This window comes from Falco punctatus, assembly GCF_963210335.1.
Source record: "Falco punctatus genome assembly, chromosome: 7".
Classification (NCBI taxonomy): Eukaryota; Metazoa; Chordata; class Aves; order Falconiformes; family Falconidae; genus Falco; species Falco punctatus.
In genome coordinates, this window is record NC_137587.1 from 10,913,240 (window position 1) to 10,931,301 (window position 18,062).

The 18,062-nt window shown below is 41.7% G+C and overlaps 1 protein-coding gene across 2 annotated transcripts in view; it reads right to left on the minus strand.

Moving 5' to 3' along the window:
• Positions 1-1,019: 1,019 nt before the first annotated feature.
• PAX9 (paired box 9) overlaps positions 1,020-18,062 on the minus strand; it is a 34,405-nt gene continuing 17,362 nt past the window's right edge. For both annotated transcript variants that reach the window (XM_080394338.1, XM_080394337.1), the window contains exon 4: positions 1,020-4,660. In XM_080394338.1, the coding sequence (XP_080250464.1) occupies positions 4,406-4,660 (255 nt within the window). In that variant the 3' untranslated portion in view covers positions 1,020-4,405. The remainder of the gene's footprint in view (positions 4,661-18,062) is intronic.

The window sequence follows — 18,062 nt, forward strand, 5'->3', positions numbered from 1 at the left end:
CACACCTTGACTGCCCCTTTAGCCTTTCATTACCACCGTGGGATGGAGAAACAATGTTCCAGACTGATAGCACACATGCAGTCATAATTAGCTAGCCATAGACCTCAAAGAAATTCACCTTTCTATAGATAAAAAGCTTGATCTAAAGCTAATATTGTTGCTTTTCCCAGCCACTGTAAATATAAATATTTCAGTGATGTACTCGTCTTTACTAGCCATTCCAGCTGATAATTTCTGCTATGCTGATTGAAGACACAGTTTCAGTTCATGCAGTTGTGCCATTCTAGTTTCTTTTCAAGAACTCTTTAAACAACTTAAAATTACACATTATTCTGTTCCCCTTATCTAAACTTGGTTTGTTGTCAGATGAATCCTTATCTTGGAATTGCTGAAAGTTTCTGTATCACCCCATACTACATTCACACTGTTAACTTTAAATGTTCTTCCTCTTAAGGAGGTACAAACCTTTTTCCCAGCAACCCTAAAGAAATCTCTTTCCAGATTATTACTTGAAAATGACAGTTCACATGTGAAGTCTCGTCTCATGAGTGTTTTTAATGCATTAAAAAAGCAACAAAAACTAAAAATAGAAGTGCATTCTCAGCGCTTTCAAGGATGCTTGTGCTGACATGCTCAATGAACCTCTCCTTTGTCTAAATTTGAGAAGAGCAACTTCTCATGCCTTTGCTACTTCACAGCGAAAATCAGTAACATTAGCTCTGTTACAGTCTGTAATTTTAAGGCAAATGTTCCTTGTTGCATTTCATTATCAGTACTTAGCCAAAGAGAAGACACTACTAAGATAGTTCTGGAAATTAAAAGCAAAATGCTTTATAATTAGTCTTTTATTAATTTAGAGCATTCAAAATATAAAAATAAAAGGCTTTGAACATACTGTATATACATATATAGCCTTCAGTTTTACATCCTTTCCAACATGATTTTTTTTTCAGTTAATAGCTCAGCCTGATCTTTGATAAAAAGAGAACTATTAGAAAGCAGAAAACACAGTTTTGTTGGGGGTTTTTTTGGTTTTTGTTTTTTGGGGTTTTTTTTAGAAAACAAACGCACGAACACGCCAGCCCAGTCCCCCATAGCTCCTGGTGTAATTAGGGCTCTGATTCACTTTTACACTGGAGGTCAGCTGTAGCAGGACCATGCAAACACAGCGGGAATGTCATAGAAGGGAGTATTAGACTTCATTGGTTTCTTTAAAAACATGTGACACTGGGAATGGAGTGCAGGATTTCAGATTAAAAACTTACATTCTGCACTCACATATACTGCATATTTCCCAAATTAATCCATTCACCTCAGTGGGTTCACTCCAGATTTATACCCCTTTCCCTGACAGCAGCAGTTGATCCCTGTTTATTATTTAAAAAATTAAAAATAAAAAGCCCTTTTTCTCCTTTGTTTATTGTAAAGTGGCCTAAGTTGTGTGGCAAATAAGCTAACTTGTTATGTTTTGCAGTTTAACTTTAGGTATAAGCAGGGAAAAATATCCTTGGGCAAAGGAATATTCTGCATCATAGGCTTACATTAAAAAAAAAAAAGTTATAAAAATTCACACCAAAAAAATCCATCACAAGCAGTTCACCAAGAGCCAAGGTCAGGAACCTTTGCTCACACTGAGTACCACTTTCTGCACACAGCCCGACTGACCTTCTGCTTGGGGATAAGGTATTATATACAGCAGGCAGATACGCAGAGAGCTGTACCTAAACACAAAACAAAAGTGGTTTGTGATGGTGTATTCCCATACGCAGAGTAATGAACATCATGTCTTGTCCCTTGCTTTAGAAATTGTCCTCATTTAGCTGAAGCCAAGATAATGCAAACTGATACAAGCTAAGGATGTGTCTCTTTAAGGATTGTCCAAAACACACTAATGCCTCGTGGGAATGTCAGGAAAAACAACTTTTATTCCAGAAATGGCCTCTTGTTGCTCAGGAAAATTTTGAAAACTTTTAATATAGGCACACTTTGTCACAGGCTTCATAATTCTTGGAGCACAAAAAGCTGTGCTACGGAGACTCTTCTTCCTTTTCCAAGTTGGGTCTTTTTTTTTTTTCCTTTTATGTACCTTGTTTGTGCTATATGGTTACAATAGGTGGACTTAATAATTCTATAATCCAGTAAAACAACTAGGTTTAAAGCTAAAATCCCATTGCCAACTTAGTCATTTATTTACTCGTGATCTTCTTCTTATCTTTTTTTTTCCTCCATTTTATTTTTAGCGAAGAGCTAAGTCTAGAATTAAACCAATTTCTTTTCCATGGTGTTAAGGCTCATCTTATTTCAGCTACAACTGCATAAAGGTAGGATAATGTCTGTCACATCATGAACAGTGCAGCAGAGTGGAAGGGCACTTGTGTGTGCGTTACCTTTAGTGGTTTCAAAGAAACGTTCTTTAAAAAGCGTTCTACTGAGTAACAAGGGTTTCAGCATCTCGTTAAAGCTAAACAGCTGTTGAATGCCTTTGAGGCTGAAGAATCCGGGATCACATCCGAGATGAGCTCTTTCTTTCCTTAGGTCCATAATACAATACCTGCGTTCTTTACAGAAATACGGTTCCATTAACTACTTTTTAATGCAAAAAAGCAAAGGTGGCAGCAGCCAGTCGACTCCATCTATATTTCAGCGGATATACTGTACATAACATATGTACTGATTACTTAGATTATGAAAATTCACCCACAGCTGTCTCGGCGATGAAAGCTGGAAATACATAGAGACGTCTATATTTTAAGAGGGGACTGTATTTTACCTTCCCACTGAATGAATGTTTAATATGGTATGCAGATAGAGCAAAATTTGAAGAATGACGTTTTCTCCTCTGCTTTAACTATCTCTAGTGTAATTTAAGTTATTGCACAACATTTATAAAAAAAACAACAATATATTAATATTCTATGAAGAATATGAAATGTCACACCAGGCTTAATTTTTTTTTTCCACATTCATATTCTGAACATACCTACAGCATGGGGAAAGCATTCTGGAATAATAGTCAGAACTTTATTATTGCCCAAGGAAAACAGGTAAATTTTCAAAGATCAGAACGTTAGTTCTCTTGGGATTAAAGTTTAAAGCAAAATAACTGGCACAGAGTACTTGCCACTGGATACAGAAATGTAGAAAGGGTATCTGTTAATATTAAATAATATCTGTGTTTGTAGCACCACCACCAGTATACCTATTAGGGAATAAAAGGCTTTAGAACAACAATGTAAACTTTACCAAGAGCCATATTTTACATCCATTAAAGCAGAAATTAAAGCCAACTTCCTCTTGAAAAAGTTACAACATAACCTTGGGGACAAAAATGCCGGACACAAGTGAGCTGACAAGGATGGTACAATTCTGTTTCTCAGTGGGTTTGTTGGCTGACACAGCTTTGTAAGCATCTCTGCACAGCTGCACACTAACGGCATCTTCCTCCACAGTTTTCAGTTTTGTTCAGATACTTTCCACCCATCTCTGCTTGTACATTTAACACGAATGTGGTGTTTCATGAATCTGGGAGGCTGGCTGTAGCTGGGGGAGAGTTACTTGGCTGGATTCCTGGCTTCAAATCTTCTGCTACAGAGATAACTGCATTTCATGAGGTGTTGAATCCTCCACTGTAGGCACAAAAACATGATGAAAAAAAAACTTACCTAAACCTTACCACCTGAGGCTATCACCCCACCATGCAAAGACAGAGAAAATAGCTAGAAAGTCACATTTTTAACCAAAAAAAAAAAAAAGTAGAAATAAAGAAATAAATGTACTGGAAGGTGAAAACAAATGCTGTCAAAAGCCTATATTTACAAATGGATAAAAACACAAAGGTACTACTACTGCCTGAGGATGGTGACATGCCAGAAGCATCTGAGAGCCACCTACTGCCTTGATTCTATATTTGATTACCAAAACCCAACAAAACAACCAAAAAGTGATCTCTGAATAGCAGTGGATTGTATAACCTCATCGATGAAAAGGTTGTTCTCTAGGCAATCGGCAAACGCCTCCCATTTAGCCACCTTTGCTGATTCAAGGCATAGCAGAATTTTCTGTGGTGATTTTTCTTTATTGATCTTTACACAAAACTTAGTAACAATTGCACATTTAGAAAGTCTGTGATGATTAAGAATAAATACGTGTGGTTTGACCAGGAGAGAGTGGAACAAGGCTCCATGAGCCCTTTGAGGGACACAAGGTCTTTACTTAAAGAGTGCAACACCACACTTCTCTCAGTTTCTGATGTTGTCTTCAGCGCTTTCAATCCCAACAGCCTTATGGGAGACAAGTCATGAGGAGAAATGCCAGTTATGGCCGGCACAAAGAGAGCAGTCCGGGAGCCGGGCTCGGGGGGGTGACCAGCCAGCGGGCTCGTGGTGGTCCTGGGCTGGCTCCTGCATCAGAGTGCCGAGGCTGTGACCGAGTGGCTGCCCTCCCTGGCCGTCTGCATGCCCTTGAATGCCAGCGAGGTGGGGATGTCGCAGCTGTGAGGGGACAGCGGGGTGCCTCCAGCGTGCTGCCAGCCATGGCTCGCCATGTAGCTGGATGGGGCGGCGCTGTATGTCATGTAAGGTGACACTTGGGCTGGTGTGGCATAGGGAGGCATGGCTGGCGCTGACACAAAACTGCTGACGGCCGGGAGGCCGTTGGGTGCCTGAAAGGAAAGGGAAAAATGTTTCTAAGAGAGTAAGACACAGCGGAGCTGCCATAAAGAAACTGCCCTCAGATGCTGCTGGGGCTTTATACAAGAGCCGGGGCTGGTGGGGACACCCAGAGAGGCTCCATAGCCACGCTGGGTTTCAGGGGCACAGTGGCCCCCTTGTGCTTTGCTTTTAAGACCCGTGTCAGCCCTGCACACCTCTCCCAGCAGCCTGTCCCAGCCAGGGACCAGCAACAGGCGTTTAGGGATCACACAGTGGGAGCAGGGCAAGAACCGCCGAGCCCCTGCATGCCCCTCCGCCTTCCCACCAGCTGCTGTTCACAGACTCCTTAAGCCCACGTTGCACCTAATCATTACATTTGAGAGCTACTGGAGGTATTTGTGGTGAGTTTGTCCCATCTCTTTTGCTGAGCACCTTCATCCTCTTGGCAATGGGTCCCATGGGTGGGAGCAGATGGGCTGTAACATTTACCCATCTTTCCCAAATCTCACATGAGGTGTCGGTTGTGGCGGCCAGGCCCTGGCAGGTGGTGCTGTCACAGTTTAAGCTGGGTGTGCAGCGACCACAGCCATTCCAGTGACAAGAGAGAGGGAGCCATACCAGCGCCTCACCTACCCCAGCCCCGGAGCAGGGTGGGCTCAGCCCTGAGCTGCAGTGGGCAGGCGCGGGCACAGATCCTGAAGCAACATTCCCTGGAGCAGAGAGGTAACAAGCAGCTGGAGGAGGTGGGAACATCTGAAACTCTTGGGTAACTGTTTGCTCAGAGCATAAGTCAGAACTATAGTAGTATTATTACTATTGATGATGTCTTTTAAAAATCTGTTTTCTAGGTACTTTGGATATAACCTTGCAAATGTTCTTTGCTCACAGCTTCTCCTGGTTTCAATAGGGCTTCTGTGCACAAAACAATTGCAGGGCTGGGTCCTTTCCTGCAAGCTATTTTCCTAGGTCCTTCCGTAGGCTGGGGAGAAGGGTTTCTATTTAAATAGAGAAGGGAGAGTCCTTCAGGCTGCCACAGTAGGATTTCACAATGAATGACTCCTTATTTAAATAAAAAGTCTTTGGTGGTTTATTTCACACCCTGTAAATGCTTCTTCAGCAGAACAGGTACAAACCAAGATCATTCATCTTGCTTAATTTTTGATTTGTATAGTGTTTATGTTTTAAGAATTGGGACGGTATTTTTTCACAGAAGCATTTCTTATCTGAATATGAAAGAACAGGTATCAATTCAACAAATCGTATAGTATCTCCCATTTTTAATCATTTGGTAGCACCAAACCCAACCTAGATAGTGCAGAGTTAAGAAATGAAACAGGCTCTTGTTTCTGCTAAAGCTTCACGCGATGTTAACATTTTGCTTGTTCAGTTCCTGTCTGCATTGCACCTGCTTTTATTTCCAGTATTTACCTCCATAAATGGCACTGGCCTGGTTTCAGGCTCATGAGTTTCCTACCAGTGTAACTCACAGTTCCCCTGGCTGGACTATCCTCTCATTGCCACTTGGGAAACCAAGCCGTAATCCCGCTGGAGTCAATATAAATGTGTACAATGATCTAAAACAGCAGGAGACAGTGACAGGATACCGGGCACAAGCCTCCAATAGGTGTATTAATTAGTACAAAACATACAGCTGCAGCAGCAACATAATTGTCATTCCAAATCCATAAACACTTTGTTGAAGCTGAACTTGCCTTATTCTTTTGAAAATCCAAATATGTGACCTGACCTTCAACTCCAATTACACGTCCCCTACTGTGTCTCAGAATTACACTTTAGCCTCAGCTCTAAATATCAGCGTTTGCAACAATACTAATTAATACAAACCTTCAAATAATTGCACTGTAAATTAGTACACTTCTTAAATCACATGGAAAATTATTTCACTGACTTTACTGGAAAGTAAAAGTGTGACAGGCCCTAAAAAGCTGCTGTTGTCCAAGCTGCCTGCCTCTTCCAATGTATAAAGTGCTTTTCAGAAGAACGTGAAACAAGAACAAGAACCTTTCTGGGTTTTATAACAAACAGCAACAAAAGGCTTTGCACAGAGACAGTAGAGCCGTTAGAGCCAGGCTGTAGCACTGAGACATCAAAAGCCACAACCCAAAGATATCCTGCACAGCACCCAAAAGGGGTGCTGGAAGCAGGAAATACCTGTGGCAAGTCCCTGAAGAGTCTCACAGCCCTTGGGAAAGCACAAACCTCCAAGGCCTGAACCTTGGAAGAGGGTTTTGGGCTCTGTAAGGCCACCCTGCTCCTCCAGGCTTGCCCACTCCCAAGCAGGCTGTTACCAAACAGTGGGCTCAAGGCTGTGCCTGGAAAGCCCCATTTTAAGTAGGATTCCTCACTGAGTGGTCATGTCCCATGAACCCTTGACTGTGTTTTTGAAAGGATTCCTCCTAGGCTGCAGAGGAGGTACATGTCCCTCCAGTCTCCTGTGTCGTCACCGCTCCCCTCTACCACGTGTGGCTCTGGGAAAAGCCAGAGCCACCCTCTGGCACAGGGAAGAGGAAATGTTTCCCATATGCTGTACAGACTGCCATGCTGTAGGATGCTCTCCAACCACTGGCACTTCCTCTTAGACCTCTTTGGAAAAGGCAGATGCTCGAGCAGCCTCTCATCTGAGGAAGAGTAAGACTATAAATGTATCCTTCAAAGCTGTGCATAGTGCTGCATTATGCCAAGGGGAAATACCACAACGGCTGTGCCCAGCAGCTCTCCCCACCCCACCATCACAGGCCAAGGGTACATGGGCGGAGAAAGGCAACTTTTGGTACTCAAGAAATCCAATGCTGTGTCCAGGCAAAAAGTAGAAAAATCCCTGGAGCTGATGACTCTGTGTGTACCTGTAAATAAAAGAGGACATGGCCAGTTCTTTGGCCCTGAGGTTGAGCATTGCCATGCCATACCCAGCCACGCAGCTCACCCGCTCTGTCCTGGCTTCTGCCAGGAACAGGGGGCCCTCACCCATGCAGCCTGTCGGGCAGGGTCCCCAGGCTATGCCCTGCCTGATCCCATGCTGGGGCAGTGTCTGGCCACCTGCGAGAGGGACGAGGCTAGATCTGCGCCAGGCAACGTGCCAACAAGCCACCTTTTTGTTGGTCCATCAGTGCTCAAGCCCATGTCCTGGTCTCCTGCAGCTCCTACAGATGAGGCTGCCAGGGGCTTCTCAGCAACCAAAAGCTGATCACTTTGCACAATTTGGGGCAAGTCTGAGCTCCTGAGCAGCTCACATTAATGCAGACATTGCTGATATATATTTAATCTAATCATATATATGTTCCCCCAGTTCTATTTATCATTGTGTGGCCTTTCTCAGTATGGTCCTATGGCACAAAGTAAAATGAAAGTCTCTGAACTATAATGACTGAGGAAGCCCTCTTTTGTTACTGAATTACATTGGAGGTGCTACTTAAGTTGTTATTGATAAAGCAGACGGGACTTGACTAAGGATTCACTAGTTTTTGTAAAAGCTTAATTTAAAAGAATACCTATCCTGATTTGTAACAGACAGAAAAACCCTTTTACCCACTTCCCCTTTACGTAAATTACTTAAATACTAACAACTGTGATCACTGTTGTTTTTATAGTGTCTATTCTGAATGTGAGAAAGATCTTGCCCTCGTACTGAGAGCAGGACATGGAGGCAGCTGTGCAGGGACCACCAGTTGCCACCTGTCGGAGAACACCAATGCTGGAGAGCTGTTGTCGCTGCCTCGCTGAATTAATGAGCCGTTCTTCCTTCTGTTCCAGTGCTACAAAGCTTTACCGCTCACAACCATGGTGAGGTGGACACCAGTGGGTGCCTTCAGCCAAGCAGGCAGCACTGGGATGGGTAAGGACTGGCTCAGCACCGAGTGCGGATCTGCTCCAGGGGAGGCTTGTGCCATACCCCAAAGCAGCCAGAGGCCTCCTCTGGACTGAATTTAAAGCTGAGGGGATAAAGAAAACCTCACCTTACGTGATTTACAACTATGCTACTCAAAAAAAAAAAAAAAAAAAAAAAATCCAAAACCTGATTTTCATCGCTGACTTTCATCAGTGAAGGACCTGACCCAATAAGTTTAACCGCAAGAGATTTTACTTCTAAACAGCTTTAGATACAAAGTGTAGGTTATCAGAAGGGTTGAATCTTGTCTGTCAGTCTGGCACTTTTTACAAACATGACATTCACTTAAAATAAATGGAAGGGATTAAGTTCCATGACCCTGTATATACTGGATGAATAATTCATCCTGCAGTATTTCAATCAGAGGAAATGAACACCAAAATATAAACATTCATAATTAGGAGTGCAAGAACCCCATGGTGTTTATGGATTTTAAAAACCCTTAGAACTTGTTTTAAGTGCAGAGCTGCTTGAACCTGGTTTTTAAGTTTTATAAATATTTTTTTTCTTAATTTAAACCATTGCTTTTCAAGGGAAATCTAATTTTTAAAAGCAAACAAACAAACATGTAGTTCTATCTGAACAAGAACCTCTGCTGTGCAAGTAATAAGGGTTCCTGTTTGAAAGCCCTTACTGTCCAGCTTCTACAAAGACCAGAGAGAAACGAATGCTCTGAATTGCTGTTTCTATCAATGTTTTAAGACAACTGACAGAATAAGTACTTCCAAATTTCAGAGCTGTGTTCAAAACCTAGAACACATGACCTCCCACCGATTCGTAAATTCAGTTAAACATGTTATCGCAAAGATACCTGCAAAACGACAGTGGCTGGGTCAGGATCACAAGCTGGGTCTGGTACCTTTCTGCCAAGTTACCGCTGATATAACCAGTGCCACTGAAAGGAATATCCAGGCCAGAATTCAAAGCCAAGGTGGACATAAAGTCTTGCTTTAGGTCACATAAAATGGTGCTGCTGAAACAAGCGGACTGCATGTTATTTTCATCAGTGAAGGAGTTGGTTCAGTAGCTTTAACAGAGATTTTTAGTTTTAGACACTTTAGGTACAATACTAACTGGAGATGGCTTTTATTGTCATCATTTTCAGTCAGTTTGAGATTTGGGACACAGAAAGGGTGGTGGATGAAAAGCAAGTCTAGAACCAAGCTTATATGGGATTTTCTGTGGAACAAGTAATTTCCATTAGCCATTGGGACTCCTGAAAGTCAGAACAGTTCCTCTCTAAACCAGAGGTCACCACCACACACACCTTGATTTCTGTTTTGAAGGTTATGCTGGTACAATATGTCACACAGCTTCAGCTTCCCCTCTCCTGCATGGAAAGGAGAGACAGGGCACAAGTTCCTGAACAAACTTCCCAATCAATCCACGTCAGACAAACTACCTGGCTTTTTGGGGGTTTTTTTCTTCCCCTGCCTTGGACATGTTAATATCAGAGAAATACACAAGCTAGATTTCACTTTCAGACATCATGGTATAAATCCAAATTCTATATTGTAATTAATTGATATTATTTTGTTTTATTTCACCCCCTTCTCTACTATTCCTTCTCTGCCTTTTGCTTGCTAGATATGTGTTCTCTCAGCCTCAAAATGAGACCTTGTCCTGTGATCCCTTCCCACGTGGCTTCTAAATGTTTCAAAAAATAACCCAGAATCATAGCATTCAAAATCACAGGCCTGCATTTATGTTCGTTATCATCAATAGCAATAATGCAAATTATCTCATTTCAGGTTTACGTGTATACAAACAAGAGCAGATTTGATGCTGCAGGTAGATGCTAAAGTAAGTGTCTGAAAGAACGTGAATGATTCTTGTTTTAAAAGTAATTATTTCCAATTATTTGAATCACTTGCCTGTAATTGTTACAATCTTTTTGTTAAATAGATAATTTATTGCATAGACTAAGAAAGTATGTTTTGTAGAAGTATTCTAAAGGTCCATGAAAAAAAAGTGTTTCTGGAGAAACAACATAGGCTTCAAGCTCAAGTTAGCTAATTCATGAGCCCTGATGAGCTTGGACAGTGATCCAGCCCCAACTCCCCTGCTGGAATCAGCAGTTCAGCCTGCGTCGAGACCTGGGCAACACACCTCTAGTGAATGAGGTTGCTGTTTCATTTGCATTTCTCAGATCCAACACTGACTTGATGGAACAAATCCTTCCTGCCCTTGGATCACCTAGCTCAGCGCACTGCCTTGATCCTCCAGCACAGAGCTTTTCCCCGAGAGCAAACGAAACAAATCTGCCGAGGTATCACAGCCGCCTCAGATCAGCCGCTGCCCAGCCAAGTGGAGGACTGGCAGCAGCGTTAGCCACAGGGGTGCTGCTGTAGCCCCACGGACAGGCATCCTCCCACCCCTCATTTTTCACAATGAAAAACTTAAAATAATTTCTGGAAACACTGGGTCTTTTCTGATGTCCTGAAAACACAGTCACAAAGTAGCTACTGGAGAAATAATTTTTCCACAGCAAAGGAAAAGCATAGCAGGGAGCAGAGCTGAATATCTAGTCCTTCAATCAGAAGAGCAAATTACCTTAAAAACCCAGAGGATAGCTCGTGTTCTTAGTGACGTGCACATAATCAGTCAAAAAGGTTATGGTAACAACACTAGGAGCAATCAAACACAAACTGCAAACATAAAGGAAGCAAACATGCTAAATCTCCCTTTTTAATTGGAGGTTAAATACGATTTATAAATCAAACCAACGTACAGGATCCCAAGGGAAGAGTAAACAAATTTTCCAAGTAAAACATCAGCAGCAGGCCTGTAATGGAAATCTCATTTAGGAAAATGGCATTACCTAAAGATGTAATGCATCTATGTTTCTTTTAAAGTTTTAAAATTAATAACCTTAAATAATATTTTGGTAAAAATTGTAGTTAACTAAATTAGGGGTGAATTCTGAAGCTGCTATTCAGTGCTATAGAGCATCATTGGGAAAAATGGCATGATCCTACAAACACTCATTCAGATCGGTGTCCTGCTAAAATTAATGTGCCTACGCAAGTAAGTCAGAGTTACCTAAAGAAGAAGGATTGCAAAAGTGAGTACTGAGTAAATTTATGATAACGCTTTTTATTAAAAATCTTTTTAAGAAAAATATAACAAAATTGCTAAGCTGTATGTGAATAACCTAGTTAGAGTTGACCCTGCAAATCAGGATTTGCTGTCTTTTTATAATGCTGGGGAAAAATCTTGCAAAAATCTTTTCATGTTAGAGTATATATCCATGTTATTAGATGAATGAACTTATTTTACTGAACATATTCCCCCCTTTGATTTGCTATTAATTTCACCGCAAGCAAAAGAAAATAAAACAGACTGAAAAAATTAGGACTGTCATTAAATAATTTTGACATCCAAAAATTCTTGAACAGAAGGGGAAATATTTTGTAGGTAGGTTATTACTTTGAAACATATGCCTTTATTTTCAAGAAAGACTGAACAGCGGTAATACATTGGGATTGAGGAGCTTTTAAAATAACACATGGGCAAGGGCTTTACAGTTGGCCTGTTGCTCAGCTGAGCTGGGTTGAATCCCAGAAGACTGAGCTTTGAAAAATGGAAAAAGACCTTTCAGGAATGGGGAATTACAGTATTTCTCTTTCACTGTAAGTCGTATGAAGCAATGCTGGTATTCTGGTTGAAGTCACAATTAAAAGAGAGTTATTTGCATGCTTGAGTGCTTTAAGATTCCAAAATAATTAGCTACCCAATCCTACACAGTGTCTCTTACAAAGATGTCATTTTCTTTATAGTTATTTCTCCCGTTACTAAATTCAATGCATTACAATGTACTGCATGAGAAAATAATGCTACTTCCTTCTGAAATAGTGTTCATTCCCTTAATAATGAGCAGATCCCATTGCCCACATTTAATGTGCTTTTTTATTAACTTAAAGTTGTTTCCTTTACTTATAGACGTCCCCAGCTGCACTGAATAACACAGAAATCAGATAATATCAATTGAGTGTTTTAACTATAGTTGCGACATGCATCAAGATCACTCTTAATTATATTTTCTTATCAAATTTTAAATCTTGGCCTCTTCAGGGAAATAAAAACCTGGTTTTGGAAATACGTATGTACACACCATCACCAATCCCTTCCTAAAGGAGCCAGGGGCATTTTATGTCTTTTCCAAAACAAACCACAGCAGAAACAAAAGAAAGGAAAAAAAAAAACCTCTTTCTCAGAGGCTGAGGAATCCACTACAAAAACAACAGAGAAAGGAGAGGTAGGAGGAAAAGGCACAATGGAGACAAGGCTGACGGAGGTTGTTGTAAAACCTAAGCGCCCTCTGAGGGGAAAGGGGGGAGCAAGGGTTTCCAGTGCTGCTTCAGAAGAGGGATGGGTTTACAGGGTTTTCACAGTGAAGTGAGATCTACCGCATACAGCACACCAAGCACACACCACTAAGTCCACCTAAAATGTCTCCCAAACGTAGATTATCATGCAAAGTCTGTACTTCACTGAATGATTGCTTTCCATTCATACTCCAGTTTAGGGAGCACGACATTAATGGAAGTCACTGCCTTCCCAGTGAAGGTGCTGGATCTTGGGATATATTCTGTTATTTAACAAACCTCAAAACGAGACTGCCTCAAAGTGGAGTGAAAACAAATTCTGTTTGCTGTGAGCACAAACCTTGACTTTAATGACAAGGATCCAACCTGAGTCTCCCTTAGACAGATACACTGGCCTCATGAGATGACAGCTCAGAAAAAAATCATGCCATATCAGCAGACTCCCTTGAGCAGGAACTAACAACAGACTCACATAGTTTCACAACAGATTTGCACAATAATTCACCCTTAGTATTTTGGCAAAACCTGCAGTCAGGTAGGGCACACATAGATGTTAAACAAGCCGATACAGTGGAAGGAATAAACATTTGTTCTTTCCACGCTGATGGTTAAAACTGTGATGTAGTAGCAAAAGGTTTTATGAAAAATGCTTTCTCAATCTATTTAACAATATATCGTAATTTCAGTGTGGTGTTATTTAAATGAAACTGATGTTGGAAGAAGGAGACTTAGGGATGCAGAGACGTCAAAGGGATTCTTGATGGCTAGAAGCTAGGCAAATATGGGGGCAAACTGGTAACGTCCCCACTTTGGCCTCTTCAGGGAGAGCCAAAACAGCGGCCTCCTTTGCCTAATAAACCTCTGATGCTGCAGAGGCGGCTACTTGGAAGCTGGTAAAGAGTGAAATCACAGCCCATCAAATATTGAACGCCCGTGGTCGTTATGGCTAGGTACGCAGGCAATTCCAAAGAGCTGATAAATTGCCACAGCAGACAAATTCAAACACACCATCCAGAAGACTGAACAGATCAAGTCCTATCTAATCCCCCTGCCCCTGGCACTCTGCTCCTTGGCTGTGATACCTATTTCCCACCACTCTCACTTTTCAGTCCCTGGTCCTCTTTGTCATGGCAGAGCTCCTGGTGGGTTGGGGCCCTTTGAGCAGAGGGTGCTCAGAGTGCAGTTTGCGTGTCATGATACCATTCACTCACCTCTCTGACTTTCTTTATTAGTTTCATCCGGGTGGAGTGCCCTGAAGCCATGTGGGTTGGTGGGCAGGGCACTGTGTTTTGGCCGTGGAAGCAGGTGGCCAGTAAGAGGCAGGTCTCACAAATGGGGTTCGAATGGGGTGCCATCCAGATCACCTGGGAAGGAATCGGGTGCATGTAGTGGGATCAGCTCATGCCCCTCACCCACAACATGCAATGACATGGATGCCTAGACCTCGAGCAAGCGATCTTAGTGACAGTATTTGAGTAGCAGGCACTGGTCTGGAGATCCTAACGAGAGCGACACAGAACCAGACAGTCTCCAAGCCAAGGTCTGAACCTCTGCACCAGACAGGAGCTCTGCTAACAATTCTGCTAGGCACCATGGCAAGGAAACAAAAAAGCACCTCTCCTCAACGCATTTCCCACCCCCGCCCTGGGTATGAGTGGTGAGCAGGTGGTCCAGACCTTTATCATTGATGGATTTTGCACAGACCCATAGCAGGAATCCAACCACCTGAATCCTGAGTTAGAATACAAGATGCCAAATAAGAAATCTGCGAATTAATTTTCAATAAATAATCTGTCATGTAATTGGCCATAACATTTAAGGTTATATTTTCATCTTCTCTCAAAAGAAATTACCATATGTTGTGGGTTCTAAGCACTGCAGATAAAAACAATTACAGATGCTTTGACTATTGCATATACAGTTCATTGTTCATCTACAATCAAAGATCAGGAACTAAATGTTTACATTGCCTACATTTTCTGCACAAATAATTGTCCAGAATTGCACCCACAAGTATTTGCAATCATTTGCCCTAAAATGGAGCCTTCCCTTTATGTGCTGACAGCACACGGTGCTCATGACCCATCAGAACGCAACCAAAGGACGCAGAGTGCTATCGCAGCAGAGCCCAGAACTCAAGCCACCAACAGCTGATGAAGTTCAGCTAAGACAGAGGTGAAGGGGTGGCTGCTTTGGGGTCTGCTCGGTATGTCAGAGGAAGACTTCACTCAAACCATGGTCACAAGCCCTTCTGAATTAGGAGTGTTTTCAGCAACACTGGTAGGATTGGGATCAGGCCTCTGGACAGCGTACCCTTTCCAAGAGCAAACCTGCACTAACCACTTGCTCTCAGACCCCCCAGTTACAAGCTTTTTCCTGTTAATGAATATCAGCTCCCTTTGGCGATGCACACATCTGCTTCCTGCAATGTATGCAGCAAATAATTCTGAAAAAAAAAATATTTCCAAAGCTATTTGCCTCTCAACAAATCATACAGACATACGTCAGATCTTCTGCTTTTTCATACATGTGTAAATCCAAACCACAATTTTTTCAGTTTGCATGTCAGTGACTTTAGCCCAGAAAGTCACAAGCATCAGATGTCTGAAAACTGCATTTTAAATATGATACATATTTATTACATGCTTTCATTTCAAATGCAAGGTACAAATAGTTTTGTATTTCAGTGATTTCAGCTTTTTTTTCCTTAATACAGCTGCCAGTAGAAGCTGTGCAATGCATAAAATACTCAGAATATTCATCCTTTGTATTAATAATATAATTATCTGTAGAAGCCATGCCCCCACTGCCACGCTGAATTTGTCTCTCCCTATTAAATACTGCAATATAATGAGCTCTGTATGAAATGTGTATGACCTAAAAGCTCTCAGAAAAATCTATTTTCCTTTTCAGTTTCTCTGATTCACAGTCACTCTGTTTGCAAAGCTCTATGACAAATTTGTGAATATGATGCACCAGGAATATATAACGCAATTGCTTATGTATAAATGACAACATGGGACATCAGGTAATTCAAAAATGAATAGGAACTTGACAAGGCATCTTTGTGATTTCCTCGGGAACATTTGGTACAGAATCCCGGTCTGCCAGTCAGAGCTTTCAACTCCCCAAACCCAAATGCCAAACGACGTCGCAAACAAAGGCCCCAGAGACACCAGGAAATCCATAATACTCCAAGTGAAAAATGTTCTACATCCAGAGGTTCAGTTTCATGTTAAATGAGCATGACTGCATATTGCTGAGGCAAAAACGTGAAATCTTCCTGCCTTTTTTCTGGAGCCCTTTCCTAGGTGAATTCCCTGATGTGTGAGGCAAGGGGTGAAATGCAGCCGTTCGAACCCATCAAAGTGATCAGCCTTGCCTGCCGGCTGACAAGGCTGTGAGGTCACTAGTTTTGCCTAAAAAAAGCCTACAGGATCCCCTGTGTTAAACGGATGTCATTTAAAAGGAGGGATCAAAATAACATCTTTTAAAAGCACAGAAAACCTTGTTCATTGGGCTCAGTTTTTCTAGTCTTCCCCATGCAAAGCGAGTTTCCAGGGGATTTCTTGAGAAGTAAAATATTATCTTCCATAATTAAGGCTGGGGAACAAGTCCTTCGCTCCCTAGTAGCTATGCCACTATTTGCAAGCTGTGGATAGGTGAACCTTGAATGTTGCTGATGCTTAAAATGTAGAGCTGCTATATGTTGGAAACGGCAGAATTCCCTATCACTCACACAAAATCCTTTGTTAATGTGCTTCAGAGCACATTCCCTCTGCTCCTGTTGTGTAATTGGAAAGCCTAAGTAAAACACGCACGCTTGATTCCCTGCTGCTCTACTCCTCTTGTAGGCGCCTCTGACTTCGGTAATACAGACATAAAGCTGGAATATTACAGCACAGTCGCTTCTCTTCTCTGGGGGAAATCTGCTGGCTGCCTCCTTAAGACCCAGCTTTTGTAATGAGCTTTGACCAAAGGAGATGAGGAAAATAGCATTTACCCCGGAGCCCAAGGACAGAGCCTATTTCACCGTAGTCCTTCTGGCATATAAATTGTGACAGTGGCTTCCCCGTTTTTCCACCGTTCCAGATACCCCTTTGCTAGATTCACACAAATGAACCAATGTTCTCTCTTGTCTCCTGCTCATCTGTTTACACCCAAAGCGGTGCACACTGTAGAAGACTATAACAAGATCCAAGGAGTTCAGAGAATTCTGGTGAGACTTTACTGTCACAGACTGTCACCCCAGACTCAGTGGGCTTCAGCGAATGGGCAGCTAGTCAGTGCTACGTGCAGCAAGAATTTGGTTCATAAATTCTTTTAGCACCTGGTTGGAACAAATCTTTTTGCAAAAAGAATGTTGCAAAAACTGCAAAAAAACACATTTTCACATCCTTATTTGACACAATTTTTTTCTGAATACATTCTAAAATAGCAAGGTAGTAAATTTGTGACAGATGAAACAATTAATGTACATGTGGATGAATTCTCTGGTAAGCAAGTCTGAATACTACATGAATAGACTGGTCTATACATTAGAACTTTCCAAAGCCAAATTCTATTTATCTATATTATTACAGGGAAAAGGGGGAGGGGGTGGGGAGAATCTCCTCTCTGTCTTCTTTTAATGAGCAGGGTCCTGAAAATGACCTTTTGGATAAATACTTTTTAGCTTTTCTGCCCTTTTAAACTCTCTGGACAATGTATTTTGATAAATTAATTCCATTTTATTAATAGCAATTTGCTCCATTTTTAAATAGCGAGTATGTTTAAATTACATTTCTCAGGTGATCTGTCAGGTTGAACAAAACTTGACGACTGGTAATGACAGTAGAACAGCGATATATAATGAAGATGAAAGCATAAATACTGAAAGAGTGAAAAAAGATAAAAAATAGTTTCCAACACCAGCATTGAAAATAACCCAATTTACGTAACATTGTTCCTCAACACATCTGTTGAGGCAAATGAGATTCCAACAGAGGCAAGTGGTTTATAGCTTGGGAGCCTGATCCTGCAAATATTTCAGCAGAACCGTGTGAAGAAGGCCCAGGCTGGAAAATAAGACAAGTCAGCCGCAGCACAGCTGTTCTTAACAGAATAATGACAAGCTATTTCCATCATTTTTAGTAAGACCGCTAACACTTTGTTTTGTTTTGTTTTTAAAGAAAATTG